Here is an 18,590-nt window from a genome sequence, read left to right on the forward strand (position 1 = left end):
TTCTAGAGAAATAACACACTATAGCGGTATTAAAATCCTCATGACGGAACGCTTTCTTACCTCCAACATATCTCTCATTTGTTCAGTCCACTCTTGAAGAATAGTTGAAACCAGTCCATATCAAATGTGATTTAGCACAACTTTATCAGAGAGTTTTAACGTGAGAAAAAGAGAAATATGTCGTGGTTGAAGGATGTTGCCGGTGGGGACGCTCGGTGCTGTTATGGCGAGCCTTGGTGGTGAAGGAGCTGGAACAAGTTTGGGAAGTGCGCTGGTTTAGGCGTTAGGATGGTGCGATGGTTTAGGCGTTAGGATGGTGCGATGGTGTTGCACAGTAGAGCTGGTGAGAGTTGTTGAGCAGTTAATAGCAGGGTTGGAACAGGGCAGTGAAGAAGACGAAAGAAGGGAAATAATAATAAATTATGGAGGGTGACGAGTTTGATTGGTGGAAGGAGATAAAAAAAGATTTTGATTGGCTGCCTGAAAATCACAAACTTCATTAGACTTTTTCCACCATGTTCAAAAACCTTAACTTGAGAGATTAAGCAAACATGCAAAATCGGGGGTCCATGTTTATGCTCCTCCAAATTTTAAGCATCCGCACAACGACGACTTGCAACTCTGAGCAGTTAGTAATCTTATTTTACTTTAGTAACCCATAAAAAAATGAGTTAAATTAAAATTTAAATTATTCAAACTATTTGATGATCTGGATAAATAAATAAAAATAAAAAATGATAAAACCCGTAAAAATTTAACTCCACAGAACTTGGAATAATAAAACCTATATTGATGTAATCCAAAACTAGTGGGAGTTAAGGTGGGGGGTGGTCCTTGTTTGTTTCTGACATTTAAATGGAAGGAACTTAAGAATGGCAAATAGTAACAGTTTCACATGCCATTCCCATTTCCCATCACTTTTGGGTCCATTCTGTTTGCTTCGCAATTATTGTATACTGCATGTTGTACGTTATTAAACCATCATTCTCTGACCATTTCTTTTAGTTTCAACTATATGCTATTATATATATGAATTTTGTTATTTTGATTTAATTTTTAACGGAGCATCTTCGCTTCTTTCACTTCTCTATTTAATAAGTCGAGTTGTTTCGGTTCTCTACCCTTGACGGCTGGTGATGAAATATTCCTTTTCGGACGTCTTTATATGAAAGAATGGACGGCCCGTAGGCCTCCACGTTTGCCACCCCTTTGCCCTTAATTGGGTTATTAAATCATTAGCATGGAGTCAAAACTAAAAAAAAGGAGTCTTTTTGGGGTGAGAGAGGCTCGAACTCTCGACCTCAGGATCACTCAGTAAGCTATGAGACCTACGCGCTAGCCAACTGCGCCACCACCCCGCCGTTGGTAAATCTTGTCATAGTAATTTAAAATATATATCGATTCGCAAGATTTTAAATACAAAGTAGTAGCATCAGAGCTTAATAGGGAAATTTATCAAAATAATACTAAAAATACAAATAATTTAAAAAATGATAGGTTTGTTATAATAAAAATAGAAGCCACCTAAAACATAAAAGGAATAACTTATGTTATGATCATACTAAAAAATATTATTATACCCATCTATATCTAATACTTTCTTCAACTTAATTTAACCTTTAATTAAATTATTTAAAATAATTATTTTTAAAATAATAAACAAACCTCTTTTCTTCATTTTATTAATCAATTTTAATTTCTTTTCCACATATTAATATTTTTTATTTTTGTGCAACCAATCTTTTAAAAAATTTATTTCTAAGAAGTTGATTTTTTTCATTTTAAATTATTTTCTATTTCACTTTTTAACTTTAACTCAAATAACATAGTTTGATAATTCAATTAGTGGTGGCTATAATTTTTCAATTTCCTACTAACGTATTTTTAGTTTTTTTTTTTTTTAAATTGTTGGTTTCATTTATTTTTCTTTATTTAAAACCATGCTCTCTTATGGAACACGCACAACAGAGATGGACAGTGAGAGATTGGTCTGATTCTGACATGTTAGTTGGTTCCCACCTCTGTGTTTTTGCAGTCCTTCACTCTTTTTATTTCCCGCAAATTATATATAAAAGCTTAATTTTGAAAATATTTACCGAAATAAGCTCGGTAAATAATTATTTACCGGAATGGCACTATTTTCCCAAAAGTGCGTTCACGTCAGCGCGATGTTAGGGGACGTGGCAGGAAAACGCGTCCCTGAGGAAGCATTTTACCTACGTGGACAAAAATCGCTCCCACGCTTCCTCAAGGACGTGTTTTGCCCGTGTCTCCTGGTAGGGTTTTGGGTTATTGGTTTAGGGTTAGAGTTAGGGTTAGGGTTTTAGTATTTTTAAGTTTAGGGTTTTAGAGAAAAAATTAAATAAATAAGGGATTAGAGTTTAGGGTCTATCAATTAAATTAATTAAAAAATTTTCAAAATTGGATTAGTTTTCATATTTATTATTTTTAAGAAAAAATCAATTAAATTAAGGTTTAGGGTTACTTGAGTAATATAATTAAAAAATTTTAAAAATCAGATTAGGATTTAGAGTTAAGGGTTTTAAGGAAAAATTAAATAAATTAGGGTTTAGGTTTTTTTATTACCGGGCTCATTTCGATAAATTTTTAAAAATTGAGCTTTTTTTAGTGTTTTGCCTGGTTACTTGAGTAAATTAATTATAAATTTATAATAAATTAGTTTAGGGTTTAGTGTTTAGGGTTTTTAAGTAAAAACTCAAATAAATTAGGGTTTGGGGTTTACGGTTACATAATTAAATTATTTGTTAATTTAAAGAAGCTCCCACGTGGATGCGCTTTTGCTACAGTGGCTCCTGAGAAAATAATTTTGAGTAGATGTTTCTGAGCAAACAGTGTTAAAAACGCTTTAAGCAGGATACTTTGTCAGTAGAAGTACTGAAAAAACCTTCCACGTGGACGCACTTTTGCTACAGTAACTCCTGAAAAAATAATTTTGAGTAGACTTTTCTGAGCAAACAGTGTCAAAAACGCTTTAAGCAGGATGCTTTGTCACCAGAAGTACTGAAAGAAGCTCCCACATGGACGCGCTTTTGCTACAGTAGCTCCTGAAAAAAGCTCCCACGTGGATGCGCTTTTGCTACAGTGGCGCATGACCTGAGGCTATAAATAAGGCAAAATTTTCCCTCAAATTGCATAAGTTATTTACAGCAAAAAAATTTAGAGAGGCTAAGAAGGATAGAAATTGAAGATGAGTGAATGTATTAGTGCTGTTATTTACTATGATGGTGAGGTTTGCCACACCGAGAATGGTGTTTTTTTGTCGGAGAATACAATGCGACTGGTTTTTAACCAGAACATAGATTTGACAGAACTTCGTAAAAGAATTAGGCGTAAAATATTCGAAATGACGCCAATGAAAGTTCTATCTATTACGTATCGATTTTGTTCTTTTGTTGATCCGGTGACATATGACTCGTTCGACATAAAAGGTGCTTGTAGCTTGGAGGCAATGGTGCAGACTCATCTCGCTAATGGAGCATCCTATATTGAGTTATATGTACAATTTACATCGTCAAATGATGTACTTGCGAGTGGTGTTCGAGAGGTATACGCGACCCTTGCCCGACACTCGGTTAGTGGGTTACAAAACACGGAGCAACCCATGTTTGGTAGCAGTGTGGAATACACAACCCCTGCACAACACTCTGTTGGTGGATGGGACATGCACCTCGGTGGGTCGATGTTTGATGCTGAAAATACATACTGGGGAACGGCATCAACTTCTACTGGTTGGCAATCTAAATCCAATTAGGGACGTTATGAAATGCCCAAAAGAAGGAATGATGTACTCCCTATGACGTCCAATGGTGAGGGGACCTCGTATGTTGTAGATGATAGTGGGTTAGAAGGTGACTCTGATGTGGATCCACCTCGAGAGCCAGGGCCCGATGGTGTAGAAGTTGGATTATTTTCTGAACCGGAGCCTATTCCAACCGAACCTGAAGATATTGAAGGGGATTCAAATGATGAAGAAGATCCACGATTCAGGGCATACTCACCTGCAGTCCACATGCATAATGTCGATCTGTCTACAGATGATGAGTTGGAGTTTCCAAACCTACCATACCGGTTGCGTGATCATACAAGTTCGGTACTGGATTCGGGTGAATTTGAAGTTGGTAATCAGTTTTCTAACAATGATAGTTTTATTAGTGCTTTGAAACAACATAGCATCAATAACAGCGTTAACTACCACGTCGTTAAGTCCAAAACTGATAAGTTTGAGGCGAAGTGTGCAGAGCAAGATGATACATGTTCATGGAAAATCTACGCCTCGTTAAGGAAAAGAAAAGGGTTGTGGGAGATTAAAAAGTACAAAGATCCACATACATTTGCTGCAGGTACAGTATTTAGGGTTTCTGAATAATACTATTATTATGTAATGTTGCATTATTTAATGTACTCCATTTATAGGTATTTCACAAGATTATCCCAAGATGGATTCAACTATGTTAGCTAGCTTGATACTGCCCACGGTGAAAGCAGATCCCAAGACTTCAGTACCGGTGTTAATTACCAATATTCATAGCCAAATAGGGTACACGCCCTCTTACCGCAAGGCTTGGATCGCTAAGCAGAAAGCATTGGAGAAGATGCATAGTAGGTGGGACGCTTCATATAATGAAATATGGCAGTGGTGTCAAGTGCTGGAGAGATACGTCCCAAGTTGCATAACGGACCTTCAAATCGAACATACGTACTACAACGACCGATTGTTACGTGGATGTCAAGTGTTCAAACGCCTGTTTTGGACCTTTAAGCAATGTCAAGACGCATTTCTATACTGTAAACCATTGATACAAATTGATAGTACCTTTATGTTCGGTAGATATACCCATCGGCTATTGGTAGCAGTGGCACAGGATGACAGTGGGAGAATTATTCCACTTGCGTTTGCAATAACACCGGGGGAGTCAGCTGATGATTGGGATTTCTTTCTATCTAAGTTATGAAGGAAAGTGTTCCCCCAACCTGACGTCTGTGTTATTTCGGATCGGGGTACCGGCATACTAGCTGTAATTGATCGACAGGGAAGCTTATGGCAGCGCACACACCATCGGTATTGCCTAAGGTATGTTGCTTCCAACTACTATAGGCAATATCCATCTAAGAGTGAACGACTATAAGTGACCAACATGAGTATTTAGTCTCAATTAATATAATTTCGTTTGTCATGTTTAATTTATTCTAATTGAAAGAGTGGTATGTAATATTCGCTATGAACTTATATTGGCAAGGTATGAAATAAATAAAGATCGTTTTCATGAGATGTTGGCAGTTTTGCATTCAATTAACGGCGAAGGCACGGATTACCTTTGCAACATACATTTCGAACAGTGGGCACAAGCATATGACGGCGGCCTACGATATGGTCATATGACTTCAAACCTGGTTGAATGCATAAATTTTGTTCTAAAAAGAACGCACCATCTACCGATAACATCGGTTGTGCGAGAGACATATTTTCGTTTAGCGGTGCTATTTCCAAATCAAGCAGGGAGTTATGTTGGCCAGATGCAGGGAGGTAATGTGTGGTGCAGTAAGGTAGTGTAAGAAACTAACAAAGTCAAGGCGCGGGCGAACACCATGCACATAGTCTGTCACGACCGAGACAATTTATGGTTTCGCGTGACAGAGTTTTACAGACCGCACCAAGGTGTTATTGGCGGGCAATATCGAGTACACTTGCGAAATAGGACTTTCGACTGTAGGATATTTGACACACTTCGTTATCCATGGGCTCATGTAATTGCAGCTTGTCAGAATCTCAGTTTGGATCCGATGAGCTATGTCGACGAAGTCTACAAATTAGAAAACATGTACAACGTCTAGAGACACGTATTCCCACCGGTTCCAAATGAACGTAAGTGGCCGTCTGTATCGTTTGCTCTCTTTAAGCTGTTACTGGATAGAGATCTACGTCGCAAGCCAAAGGGTCGGCCTTGCTCGACTAAAATACGTAACAATATGGATATCCGAAAAAATTACCAGTCAACATAAGTTGTGCGGATGGTGTAGGAACCAAGGCCATACAAGCCGATCATGCCCAAATCGTAATAGTTGAACGTTATTGTAAAGAATTTTGATTATATTAAAAATATTAAAGTAAATTACAATTACTTTATTCAACATATTACCGTATTTAAAAGAATTTCTATTATATTAAAAATGTAAAAAAGTACATTTCTATTTTAGTACATGAAATAATATAGAAGAATTTCTATTTTATTACATCAAATAATATCAAATTATTCAAAATGTTTGTACAAATATATTAAAATAAAAATTAATCTCTGTGTCCACTGGATTCAGTGCCAGATGGCGGTCGTCGACGGTTACGTGCTGGATTCCTCCTTTGTCCAACTTTTGGCGGGGGTTGTGGTTGCTCCGGTGGGGATCCTGGTTCTTCCAATAGGGTATCTTGTTGTCGGTGTTGGGACGATAAGCCACCTTGATAGAATAGTGACTGTGGAAGTGTTTGCATGACTAACGGCGAAGCTGTTTGAAGCCCATACGGTGATGGTGATGGCGATTGGTAAAAAGAATAGCTCCTCGACGACCCCTCTTGCGATCCCTCGTGCGACGCTGGCATATACATCGGCAGTCCACTCGGTGTAATGGAAAATGGAGATGAACCGGGCCATTGACTCTAACCTGTTATAGGATTAGAAAAAAGAAACATATAAGGGTTAGGATACAAAAAATGGCTAGGATATGCACCTGGCATCATCTGAAAAGGCTGTTCCGTGGGTATCATCGATTGAACTGCTGGGTCGGGTGATTGTGTCGGTGCTCTCACTGGGCCTGGTGATTGAATGGCCACTGATGATGGCCGGGTGATTGTCTGGGCCTCGTTGATGGGCTTGCGTCGTCGACCCTTCGTCTTGGATTTAAAGGGCCACGTCGTTCCCTTTAGACACGTAATTACCGTTGCCTCTCCTTTGCCAACAGTTAATACTGCTTGCCATGGATCCTAAACCATGACATATATTTCGGCACGCACACTAACTCAGGAACGATGATCGATTCTCGAGTAGGTATATAATCATACCGATTTTCCCACGTTTGGATGTAGTGTGACCAGAATCTCGGCCAATCCGTATGCAAATACCGTAGGTCAATTTTGTGATGATTATCCAACACCTCAGGTGCCACGGGGATCGGTTGTCGGAATTCAAATTGCCGTAATACTCTGTCTGACTGGTGCATCTCCACGGTCGCATAGTTGGCCAACGTGACTTTCACGTGCTAAGCGTTTGGATTTTGCAAGTATTCATCTAGAATTATTGCCCGAATTGCCGGATCCTCGTATGGTGTCCATTCAAACTATATGAACATGATGGAAATATTAGTTATATACATAATACATAATACTAAATACCAATCGACTAGCTCATGATTGAAACATCAATTTTATTTAATACTTTCTTGTGCTTCCGACTTTTGGTCTAATAGAAGCCGTATATCTTCAAGACAGCTAGGTAATCCAGCATAACTTTCCAGATGGTTCCACCTAATTAATTAAATTTTTAGCATACTATTATATTTTAAATCTACGTAATAATTATAAAATCGATAGATAAAATTTACCTCGTTATGAGTGGGAATGTATATGGGTAGTCCACTCGATGACGTAAAATAGAAAGCGAAACCGTGCCCATTACTACAGTAGTGACAGACAACCTCCGATTTTCGCTTTATTGGGTTGTGTCGTCCTGCACATCTCCCGGTACAGTGTTGCCAACACGATCGACCCCCAACTCAATTTACTGGCTGCTCTAAAATCAATGAGTTTCAGCAGCCATATTAGATGTATGAGGTTCCGTGACAAGTCCAGCATCAGATAACCTCCAATTATCTGAAGAATGTATGCCCGAGCATATCGGATTCTTTCTAGTTCGGTTGAATCATCATCCGGATCCGAGAATATGTCTCGTAACCAGCCCATCTTGATCCGACCTCCGTTAATATTCTCCGAAATAGCGCCCAAAAGCTTGTAGCATACGGCTCCCCAATCGCCAGATTGAACAGACCCGGTGACTGGGTACTCGTCCACCGGCAATCCCAATTGTAGATTCACATCTTCAAAAGTGATAGTGCACTCTCCACATGGAAGATGGAATGTGTGCGTCTCAGGTCTCCACCTCTCAATCAACGTAGTGATAAGTTTCAGGTCTAACTTGCATCCCCGGCCTACCATCGCCACGTGCCAAAAACCCGCTTCCCACAGGTAATTCTCTACCAACGGTGATGGAGGACCATTCATATTACGGATATAGCATTGCAATATCCGATCTACAGACTTTTATAACAAATAATAAATTAATAATTATTTAAAATTGCATAAATAAAAAAATCTTAAATAATATTTAAAAATTAAATTTAACACTTACCATTTTCATTTGTTCGACAGATATGTGCTTGTCATCAAGACGAATCAATTCTCCGGCCATTGTTAATTTTGTACAAATTTTTATGATTTAAAAAAAATTCAAAAAAAATTAAATTTTTTTTGAAATAATTAAAAAATTAAAGCAATTTTAAATAAGAATTTGAGAGAAATTTGAAAGGAAATTGAGAGCAAATTGAGATTAAATAGGGATTTGAGAGAAAATTGAGAGCAAATTGAGAAGAAATTGAGAGGAAATTAGAGAAAGGATTTATTTGTGAAAAAAAATGAAAGGGTGGGGGGTTTTATAATTTTTTTTTATCGTTAGGGGGGTCATCAACGGTCAAAAAATTAACCGTTGCTACTGTTTATGCGCGGCCAAAATGCGTCCCCAAGGGAGCACTTACGTGGTAGGAAAACTCGTCCTTGAGGGCGCGCTTTGTTACCACGTAGGCAAAGCGCTTCCTTGAGGAAGCGTTTTCCTGCCACGTCCCCTGACATCGCGCTGACGTGGACGCGCTTTCAGGAAATTGGGTCATTCCGGTAATTAATTTTTTATTAGGTCCATTTCAATAATTTTTAAAAAAAATGGACTTTTATTGGTATTTTGCCCTTCATTTATTGTTCTGCCTCTTTTAACTGAATATTTCCTTCTTTATTCCTCTCTCCTTCTCCACCATAATTTGCTATATCATTCTTTATTTATTGCTCAACATTTTGCCCTTTTGACTTAACCCATTTAAGATTTAACCCTGCATTGCAACCAATATACTTTACCACCTGCTACAATTCTTAATATTGAAGGTTTCAACTCCAAAATCTTTTACAAACATAAATTTTGATTTCGTTAATATACATATAGTCATCCACGGACAACTTTTAGAGATGTTTTTGAGTACAGTCCATCGATCTCTCAACATAAGTATGTTACCATTTGATCTATTTTTTATTTTCCATCATTTAAAACACTTTTTCTGTGTTTTTTATAAAATTTTCAACAAAAGAAAGGATATAATTAATAATAGAGTGGGTATAATTCAACATTCTCAAACTCCACCGCACAATAATTGATCCTACGATATATATACTTTTATATTTAAATGTGTATTCATCGTAAATATGAAGAGTTGATAAGAATAATACTATCACTGCCCCAAGAACCCGTTAGCTAAAGTCATAAATGTGCGTATATGCATGCATATTTCCTTTTCTATTTTTATCTACAGTTCCTCACATTTTTTTACTCATTAAATCAGAGCCTACTTTTGATTTCCATATGTAAAATAGCTCTCTCCCCTTAGCTGTTTATGTTGAAAATTCTTTCCTTTCCTCCCTACTCCTCTCATTGTTTCAAAGATGAAGAATGGGAAGATGATGAGAGGCTTCATGTGCCATTCCACGGCAGTAAACACTGCGTGCATGGCGGCCGATCCTCGCTCCGTTGTGATGCCGAGAAGGGCCGACAGACTCCGTGTAGGTGATGATGATGATGATAAAAGAGTAATCAACAATGCTAGGTATTCTAGGCTTGTCGGAGCTGACAAGAGGCCAATTGTCACCACTTTTGTAAGAAGGGAACAAAATCAACAACAGAAGCCGAAGAAGACCCTTGAGAAACCAGTTCAACTAGGTTCATCGAAGCATGTTTTCCAGGTGGTCATCATCATGTATTCGATTATGCCAATAATATTTGCTTCAATAAAACATAGACACATACGTATACTTCAAAAGAACCGATGTTTAACAAACAGATCTTGTAAATGGCTGTATAACCCTTTTTTATGGCAGGTGGTTGTCATGCGGGTCGCCATTCATTGTCAAGGTTGTGCTGGTAAAGTGAAGAAACATTTATCCAAAATGGAAGGTATATACACATATATAGGCGAATCGATGCATGCTCTACTTAAAAATTCATCATGTAATTTCAGTTAAACCTTTTTTTTATCACACAACGTTAAGATCATAACATGAAGCATTGGTATCTCCACCTAATATGACCTATTTTCAGTTAAACCATAGCGTTTCATTTAAGTACAAGATAGCTTAAAAGTTAACCATAACATACCTTGTGATGCTTTTTTTCTTTATTTTCTTCACCCAATTTGGAGGTGAGGTTATTTATGAAGAAATGAATCCGCATCGGCCCACCACTTATTTCGTATAAAAGAGTCAAGGACAGACCTTATTATCTTTTCGTCATATCATTTTCAACTTGTTTTACAAGTTGCATGTAGCACCAACCACCAAGAGGGCATTGAATGTTACCTTCAACCTCAAAAGCTGAGCCAGCCAACCAGTTGTTTAAAAAAAAAAAAAACATATAGTTAACTAGCAATTGTTTTCACATGGATTAAACCAACAGTACATAAAGGTCCCATGATATTGGTCAACAAGCATCGATTCAGCTACCTTTGCTAAAACAATAAATACGATGAAATTTCATTTCGTGATTTGTTTCTTTTTTCTTTTGTGGATTGGAAAAGCAGGGGTTACATCATTCAGTATAGACATTGAAACCAAAAGGGTGACGGTGATGGGGCACGTATCGCCGGTGGGTGTATTGGAGAGCATTTCAAAGGTGAAAAAGGCTGAGTTCTGGCCTTGTTAAAATGCCTCTTTGGGACGAAAATGGAAAACAAAGCAAAATTCATTTTAATATTTAGTGTGTGGTAATAAAAACGAGGGGTAAGTAGGTGTGGGCTTTGGAATATGTGAAAATTGTGAAGTGATGATAGGTATAGGGATGTCGACGTTCCCATGCATGGCTTGACACTGAATTTTATTATTATGGGCGAAGTATTATATTATTCAACTTGATATCATGAAAATTATCTGTATTTATTTATTTTAAATAATAATTGAAGTTACCTAATCTAATTCTTCACTATCTAGCCTATCAAATAAAAATTAGATTTATATTTTTGATGTAACATGTTAAAATAATAATTATATTTATTTTAATAATTTTTAATTTTTATTAATTTATTGATGATATATTTTAATATGATTATTTATTTTAGTGTATTAAATACAAATATAGAAGCTCTTGTTATCGTGGTTTTAAAGCAACAATATATCCATGTCATGCGCTACACATCGTATTTACTTAAATGCAAATATAAAATTTAGTAATAATAATAAATTTATTTTTATTTTGATTTTAATTTTTTAAAATTTATTTTACCGTTAACTTTTAAATTTTAGTTAAAATGCTATGTTTAGACACCAAAGTGAAAAATGATAAAAAATTAAGCTAAATTAACTATGTATCCTAAAATCTAAATCAAGGTCATTTAACTAAATTGAGTGATTATAAATTATAATAATAAAGGTTAAATTCTACTATCAGTATTTGTAGTATGACTGGATTTTAATTTGACCAATTTTAGTTCCTGTACTTTTTGAATTGATCAATTTTAGTTCTTAAATTTTTCAATTTTGAAATTTTAATCCTAACCCAAATAGTAGTTGTCAAATTTGTTTGTTTAAATTCAATTACTAATCTTTTACTATACATACAGTTATAGATTTAGTCTATATTTTCAATTGAATCATTCTAAGTCACAAAATTCAAATTTCAGTCTTGACGCAAATAATCCATTAACTGAATTTTTAGTTAGTAATATATGGAAATAACAAATTGACATGGCATTAATATGCTTTGCACATCAGATTTTGGAAAAAAACAAAACAAAACTTAATGATGACTGAAATTCTAAAATTTGAAAAGTACAGGGACTAAATCCATAGCTTTTGCAAAGTATAGGGACTAATAGCAGCATTTAACCAAGAAAAAGCGACACACATTAAAGAGGTGATAAATGGAAGGGGGGAAAAAAGCATACTAGCCCAATTTCGTAGTCAACTTCCCATTTTTTTGTTATAAATTAATTTCGAGATCAATGTATTCAACCTAGTATATATAATGACTAAATTAAGAAGGCATTAAATCTCGAATATACGAAGAAAACGCAATATTTTTCTACATTTTCTTTTGACTTGGTCATTAATTTACCCAACATTTCATGCTATGTTCACATCTCAACTGTTGTCTTTCCTAAATAGAAAATATTTTGGTTTTTTCCCCCTTTTGTTTCCAGTGGCTTAGATTCCACATAAAAACTATGCAAGTGCGATGAATCTAGACATCTTTTTATAAGAACTGTTCAATTACTAAATCTAGAAAAATATACATGTATTCGACACAATTCTAACAGAATGGCTAAGAATGTGAGTGATGAGCATGGCTCCAAGGGTGTGGAAACGATTAGTAGTTCGTCGTCGTGTCAGAGTTCGTCGTCGCCTCGGAGTTCGCCGTATGTTCACGAAGTGGGAGTGCCTCCGAAGCAAAACCTGTTAAAAGAAATTGCAGCAGTTGTGAAGGAAACTTTATTTGCAGATGATCCTTTGCGACATTTCAAGGATCAACCGAGCTCAAAAAAGTTTATTCTGGGCCTTCAAGCAATATTTCCTATATTAGAATGGGGAAAACACTATAATCTTTCTAAATTCAAAGGCGACTTGATTGCTGGACTTACTATTGCAAGTCTTTGCATTCCACAGGTATCCCCCAATCTGTGAAATAAATTAAGGGTAAACTATACTATTAGTCACTAAATTATGTGTAAATTTTTGTTTTGGTTACTTAACTAAAAAAGTTATAATTTGGCCACTAAACTATTCAAAAGTTTTCATTTAAATTATTGGGTTGTTAAAATCGATGTTATATGACTTTTTAGTGCTTGCTCCAATCGAAAGCTCTTCTTTTTTCTTTTCTACAATTAAGTTTTTTTTTTCATGAAACAACTTTGGATGTTATAAATCTATGAACCAGAATTCAAACAATTTTTTTCTCCGATCTTTGACATTGACTGTTAGATCGATTTGGATTTAAGGTATGTTCTTCTACTCATCGAAGGGTACTGATCCACCGTACTTACCCTCAAATTGACACTTGGAGCTTGCTAGCTGAACTTCTTTTTAAAAAAAGACTTAACAGTCTAACGACTTAAATAAAAACTTTTTTGAATAATTCAATGACTTAAATAAAAACTTTTAAATAGTCCAGTGACAAAATTGTAACATTTTTAGTTAAGTGATCAAAACGAAAAGTTGCCCATAGTTTAGTGACTAATAATGTAGTTTACCCATAAACTAATGTAGTAGAAAATTTTCTCTTTTATACAACTTTTTTTATTCAAAACAGGACATTGGATATGCAAAGCTTGCCAATTTGGAACCCCAATATGGACTATGTATGTTTCTTACAAGTTACTAAGCTAGGAACCAATCAATTAATCATTTAGTTACTGATCAAGGAACTTGATTTCAATTCCATGACAGATAGTAGCTTTGTTCCACCTCTGGTATATGCATTCATGGGAAGCTCACGGGATATGGCTATCGGACCCGTGGCAGTGGTGTCTCTTTTGCTTGGTAGTCTCCTGCAGGATGAAATCGACTCGTCTGCTAATCCGGTCGGTTACCGGCACCTTGCATTCACGGCTACTTTCTTTGCTGGCCTCACTCAGTTCATACTCGGATTTTTGAGGTATATATATATATATGAGCACATATTTTTCGGGTTACGTATATCATGCTTAATGGTTGGTATGATTGGTTATAGGTTGGGATTCTTGATAGACTTCCTATCTCATGCCGCCATAGTTGGGTTTATGGGGGGTGCTGCAGTCACCATTGCACTTCAACAACTTAAAGGTCTACTTGGAATAAAAAAATTTACAAAGGACACTGATATTGTCTCTGTCATGAGTTCAGTATTTAGTTCAGCACGTCATGGTGTAAGTAATTTACTATTTCTGTGGTTAGTCATGTTTTTATTTTGCTAATAATCCTAATGTTTAACTCTGATTCTACAGTGGAATTGGAACACTATTCTAATAGGAATCTCCTTTTTGATCTTCCTCTCGGTTACAAAATACATTGTAAGATCAAATCCTTTTCTTCATCATCTATGAAGAACATTATTAATTATTCATCTAATATAATGATCATATAACAATGGAAACAGGGGAAAAAACAAAAGAAATTCTTTTGGGTGCCAGCCATTGCTCCATTGATCTCTGTTATCATCTCCACCGTTTCAGTGTATGCCACACGAGCCGACAAGCATGGGGTTGAGATCGTACGTATACCGTTATCTTTTTTACAAAGCAATGAAGATTCCTATGGTTTTTTTGTGGTTTCTATAGGTGAAAAATATCAGAAAGGGGATCAATCCACCATCTGTGAAAGAAATATTTTTCTCCGGACAGTATGCTGGCAAAGGTTTCAAGATCGGTGTCGTGTCGGGTATGATAGCATTGACGGTACGAAAAAACGCAGCCCCGGATTTCATTGCTTCAATTAAGACGATTCAAGTAGCCTTAATTTTTTTTATATTTACTTTCATTAGGAAGCTGTTGCAATTGGAAGAACATTTGCTTCCATGAAAGACTACCAGTTGGATGGTAACAAAGAAATGATAGCATTAGGAACCATGAACATTGTTGGTTCAATGACATCTTGCTATGTCGCCACAGGTGACAAAAACACAAACTTTTCGACACATATATATACATATAAATCATTGTAATGTTCTTTTTTCATGTATGCATGCACATTGCAGGGTCCTTCTCTCGGTCAGCAGTAAATTACATGTCTGGTTGTGAAACAGCTGTTTCTAACATAGTGATGGCCTGCGTTGTGCTGTTGACATTAGCGCTCATCACACCGCTGTTCAAGTACACCCCAAATGCAATACTTGCTTCCATTATCATATCAGCAGTGGTTGGATTAGTAGACATTGAGGCAGTGACTCTAATATGGAAGATCGATAAATTCGATTTCATTGCTTGTATGGGAGCCTTCTTTGGTGTTGTTTTCTCTTCCGTTGAGGTCGGCCTTGTAATTGCAGTGAGTGATTCGTATCAATCACATATCTATATTCAACACTCACACTTGAATCCAAATAACATGGATGTTGCTATAGGTTTCGATATCATTTGCAAAGATCCTATTACAAGTTACAAGACCTCGGACAGCAATTCTTGGAAAGGTACCAAGGACTGCTACTGTTTATAGGAACATCCAGCAATATCCAGATGCAACAAAAGTGCCAGGGATTCTCATTGTTAGAGTTGATTCTGCAATTTATTTTTCCAACTCCAACTATGTAAAAGAAAGGTAACAGTCAGCGTTTCCACGTTGGGATCTCCATTTTAAATGTGTTTAAGTATAAATCCTTGCAGGATTTTGAGATGGCTGGCTGATGAAGAAGAACATGTGAAAGAAAATTCCCAACCCAGATTTCAGTATTTGATTATTGAAATGGGCCGTAAGCATTCTTCCATTTTTTTCCTTTTTCAAGTTAGCCCAATGGGAGATTTCTTTTCTTACGAAATTGCATTGTTACAGCTGTAACTGACATTGACACTAGTGGGATTCATGCCCTTGAAGAGTTGTTCAGAGCTCTTCAAAAGAGGGATATTAAGGTAAATCAACAGTTAAAAGAAAAAGCTCAAAGTTTGTGGGGTAAATAAATCTGAGGTCTTATTTTCTGGAATTGTAAAAATTGCAGCTGGTATTAGCAAATCCAGGGCCAGTAGTGGTTGATAAGCTCCATGCTTCAAAGTTTCAAGAGTTGATAGGTGAGGGAAGGATCTTCCTCACTGTGGCTGATGCTGTACGGACATGTTATTCAAAAATGGAATTAGAGCCCTAAATGAATGTATTCATGTTCATGCCTCTTATCATTCAATATTTGGAGGGATATATTAAAGGGTTTACATGAAAGCTTAATAGAAACTTTTATTTAAGCCCAATAAACCCTGTATAAAGGACTCAGACCTAAGACAACAAAATGGGATGCCAATTACCTTTAGTTTCTGGCCTAAAAGTTTATAAAAGCGAGTCTTTTAAGTAATGGAAGAATACCCTTTGTTGACGAATGTTAAAACATGCACAGGCAAGCAAAGGCCAGTTCCATGGTGGGGACTGATCCCTTGATCAACAAACTCCCATACATCAATTTAAGCATAGAAAAATTTGACAAACATTATGGGATATTAGTATAGAATACGAGTTCCAAATATCAGACTAATATATAATCTAATATGCTCACAAGGATGGTCCAAAGCTCACAAAATCAATGCCACCTACTCCACCCTCATCATCAATACAAAAGGGGAAGTAAATCAACACGAGAGGATAGCTTAGTACATAGAGGTTAACATAATTATGAAGCCTAAGATAAGAGATCCCATTGAAGCAGAAACAACTTGAGAGCCTGAGCTGCCGGGAGATGGTGCCGGTGCTGCCTCATTTGCTCCTCCTGAGAATGCTGCCGGCGCACCTGCTATTGCTGACGGTGCCATACCTACAAGTTAAATTGTTCAGTAAAAAGGGTCATCACCAGAAAGGTTCCGAGTTATATTTCTGGTATGAACAAGCATCAGATTTATCAGAAAATAATACCTGGTGCACCAGTAGGACTGAGAGACACTGCAAAAAAAAAAAAAAAACATCAGTGCTGCTAAGACTCAAAATCCTGTTCTTTTCTATTCTTTTTTCTTTTACTGTTTTTCCATGTTAATGAATTAATATATGAAATTCACCATTTTTTACACATGCAAAAGCAAAAGCAAAATCTTTGCAGGGGATTTTCTCCAAAAAGATGACAACTTCGGTGAAGATTTTACAATTTTTTTTCACTATTTTAAAACGCCCATGCAATTGAAGAATCCCTTCCCCAACAACATACTGAACAAACATTGATTACATTTTCAACCACAATACAGGTTGGTAAAGCCAAAAAAAAAAAGTTACGGAAACAAAAGGCGATTTAACTCACATGCACACCGAGTGGCAGAAGGAGCAGAGACTTTGCAAGCAGCGGGCAAAGTCATGGCCTTGGTGACATTCAAAGTGACACCCAGAGAAGCACTGCTCTTAAAAGCCTCACACAAGCATTGGGGTCCAGCTTTCAACACAGTTTTCAAGCCAGAACAACAGGTTCCTTCAGGCTTCGACGTCTTGCTCCCGCTCGACACAAAGGACAAACAATCCGCCATGTTGAGAATCAGAGAGGAGCAGTCCACGGGGGAAGAAGGAGAGGGCGCCAGAGCATGGTGTTGGGCAGCATCAACGGCCCAGATTGAAAGAATAGCAAGAGACAAAGCAAAACAGAATTTTGACGCTACCATTGTTAGATGGGTTATGGGGCGAAGCGTCTTAGGGGGAAGAAGAAAAATGGGAGATTTGTGGAAGAAATGAAAAGAAAAGGCGAGGGGAAGTGGATGGCGGAAGTGGGGGGAATTTATTAGAGGAGAGGCATGTGGGCACACTCGTCGGTACAATGAAAAGGAGAAGGGTGTAGGTGTCAAGGTTCCCTTCATCCAAATTTCTTACCATATCGAAACCCAAAATAAAAAAATAAAAAAAACACTTTGAATTTTGAATTTTGATTGCAAATAAAAATTTAAATTTAAATTTTATTTTATGAATAAAAGATTTAAATTTATCTAATAATTTGATAAATTTAATAAAAATAATCGGTTTATATTTTAACTTTTATAATATTTTTTATTTTTAGGATAAATATCAAAATTATCGTGAATTATAGTTTAATGTGTAATTATATAAATGAATTTTAATTTTGTGTAATTTTACATGAAATTTCGATTTGATCCAATTCTTGTAAATTATTAACACAATTATTCATATAACATCATTTTATGTTTATATATTGTATACATAAAAATTATATTTATCCAATATAAGAATAAAGTTATGTATTTATTTCTTTAATATGCATATTAAATCAAAATTAAAGTTTCAAGTATAAATTTGAACCATAATCGAGTTTCACGTGTATAATTGTACCAAATTAAAGTTCATGTATATAATTGCACATCAAATCAAAATTTATGTATAATTTTGAGATTTATCCATTTGAAGGATGCTTTACTTGTTTTTCCTTTATAAAAATAATAAACATTACATTTATTTGTTATTTTACATAATTTATCTATTTAATGTAATAAAATTTATATATCATGAATTGTAATTCATCTACGTTGGTGTAAAATTAATATAATTTTTAATTTTTATTATTGATATTTTAACAATTCAATCGTTAATTTTATTAATATAACCATTAAGGTTTTGAATCGATCGATAT

At 35.9% G+C, this 18,590-nt stretch overlaps 3 protein-coding genes and 1 non-coding gene across 6 annotated transcripts; 2 read left to right on the top strand and 2 right to left on the bottom strand.

Annotated features, from left to right (window-relative positions):
• Window positions 1–1,272: 1,272 nt before the first annotated feature.
• On the bottom strand, window positions 1,273–1,358 carry TRNAM-CAU (transfer RNA methionine (anticodon CAU)). Its single transcript is given in 2 exon segments — window positions 1,273–1,308; window positions 1,321–1,358. It is a non-coding gene; the product is annotated as a tRNA-Met (tRNA).
• Window positions 1,359–9,553: 8,195 nt separating this feature from the next.
• Window positions 9,554–11,282, top strand: LOC105795055 (protein SODIUM POTASSIUM ROOT DEFECTIVE 2). Its single transcript, XM_012624512.2, has 3 exons — window positions 9,554–10,063; window positions 10,199–10,274; window positions 10,897–11,282. Exons 1-3 carry the CDS (start codon window positions 9,767–9,769, stop codon window positions 11,016–11,018), a joined length of 495 nt encoding a protein of 164 aa, XP_012479966.1. The 5' UTR covers window positions 9,554–9,766; the 3' UTR covers window positions 11,019–11,282.
• A 1,143-nt stretch (window positions 11,283–12,425) lies between these two features.
• LOC105795057 (sulfate transporter 1.3) lies at window positions 12,426–16,146 on the top strand. Of its 3 annotated transcripts, none has more exons than XM_012624513.2 (13): window positions 12,426–12,973; window positions 13,617–13,665; window positions 13,754–13,961; window positions 14,037–14,211; window positions 14,290–14,355; window positions 14,442–14,555; window positions 14,623–14,739; window positions 14,826–14,952; window positions 15,039–15,325; window positions 15,402–15,595; window positions 15,661–15,746; window positions 15,827–15,903; window positions 15,990–16,146. In XM_012624513.2, the coding sequence occupies exons 1-13, from the start codon at window positions 12,629–12,631 to the stop codon at window positions 16,131–16,133; spliced, it is 1,989 nt and encodes a 662-aa protein (XP_012479967.1). In that variant the 5' UTR covers window positions 12,426–12,628; the 3' UTR covers window positions 16,134–16,146. The 3 variants fall into 3 exon arrangements, with proteins under 3 accessions (XP_012479967.1, XP_052484591.1, XP_052484593.1); XM_052628631.1 differs by having other exon boundaries at window positions 15,670–15,746; XM_052628633.1 differs by lacking the exon at window positions 13,617–13,665 and having other exon boundaries at window positions 12,839–12,973.
• Window positions 16,147–16,455: 309 nt separating this feature from the next.
• On the bottom strand, window positions 16,456–17,716 carry LOC105795058 (non-specific lipid transfer protein GPI-anchored 31). Its single transcript, XM_012624514.2, has 3 exons — window positions 17,262–17,716; window positions 16,886–16,912; window positions 16,456–16,787 (listed from the first exon to the last, which is right to left on the bottom strand). The coding sequence occupies exons 1-3, from the start codon at window positions 17,611–17,613 to the stop codon at window positions 16,624–16,626; spliced, it is 543 nt and encodes a 180-aa protein (XP_012479968.2). The 5' UTR covers window positions 17,614–17,716; the 3' UTR covers window positions 16,456–16,623.
• Between the last annotated feature and the right edge of the window lie 874 nt (window positions 17,717–18,590).

This window comes from Gossypium raimondii, chromosome 3 (assembly GCF_025698545.1).
Source record: "Gossypium raimondii isolate GPD5lz chromosome 3, ASM2569854v1, whole genome shotgun sequence".
Taxonomy (NCBI): domain Eukaryota; kingdom Viridiplantae; phylum Streptophyta; class Magnoliopsida; order Malvales; family Malvaceae; genus Gossypium; species Gossypium raimondii.

What these genes read in the sequence shown, in the direction of transcription:
- LOC105795058 (XM_012624514.2), bottom strand. Translation starts at nt 17,613, where the DNA reads ATGGTAGCGTCAAAATTCTGTTTTGCTTTGTCTCTTGCTATTCTTTCA. An exon ending in TTCTGCCACTCGGTGTGCAT is followed by an intron (nt 16,913 to 17,261) that starts GTGAGTTAAATC and finishes TTTTTTTTGCAG; the next exon opens with TGTCTCTCAGTCCTACTGGT. An exon ending in CAGTCCTACTGGTGCACCAG is followed by an intron (nt 16,788 to 16,885) that starts GTATTATTTTCT and finishes TTTAACTTGTAG; the next exon opens with GTATGGCACCGTCAGCAATA.
- LOC105795055 (XM_012624512.2), top strand. Translation starts at nt 9,767, where the DNA reads ATGAAGAATGGGAAGATGATGAGAGGCTTCATGTGCCATTCCACGGCA. An exon ending in CATCGAAGCATGTTTTCCAG is followed by an intron (nt 10,064 to 10,198) that starts GTGGTCATCATC and finishes TTTTTATGGCAG; the next exon opens with GTGGTTGTCATGCGGGTCGC. An exon ending in ACATTTATCCAAAATGGAAG is followed by an intron (nt 10,275 to 10,896) that starts GTATATACACAT and finishes TTGGAAAAGCAG; the next exon opens with GGGTTACATCATTCAGTATA.
- LOC105795057 (XM_012624513.2), top strand. Translation starts at nt 12,629, where the DNA reads ATGGCTAAGAATGTGAGTGATGAGCATGGCTCCAAGGGTGTGGAAACG. An exon ending in AGGTCGGCCTTGTAATTGCA is followed by an intron (nt 15,326 to 15,401) that starts GTGAGTGATTCG and finishes ATGTTGCTATAG; the next exon opens with GTTTCGATATCATTTGCAAA. An exon ending in TTCAAAAGAGGGATATTAAG is followed by an intron (nt 15,904 to 15,989) that starts GTAAATCAACAG and finishes TAAAAATTGCAG; the next exon opens with CTGGTATTAGCAAATCCAGG.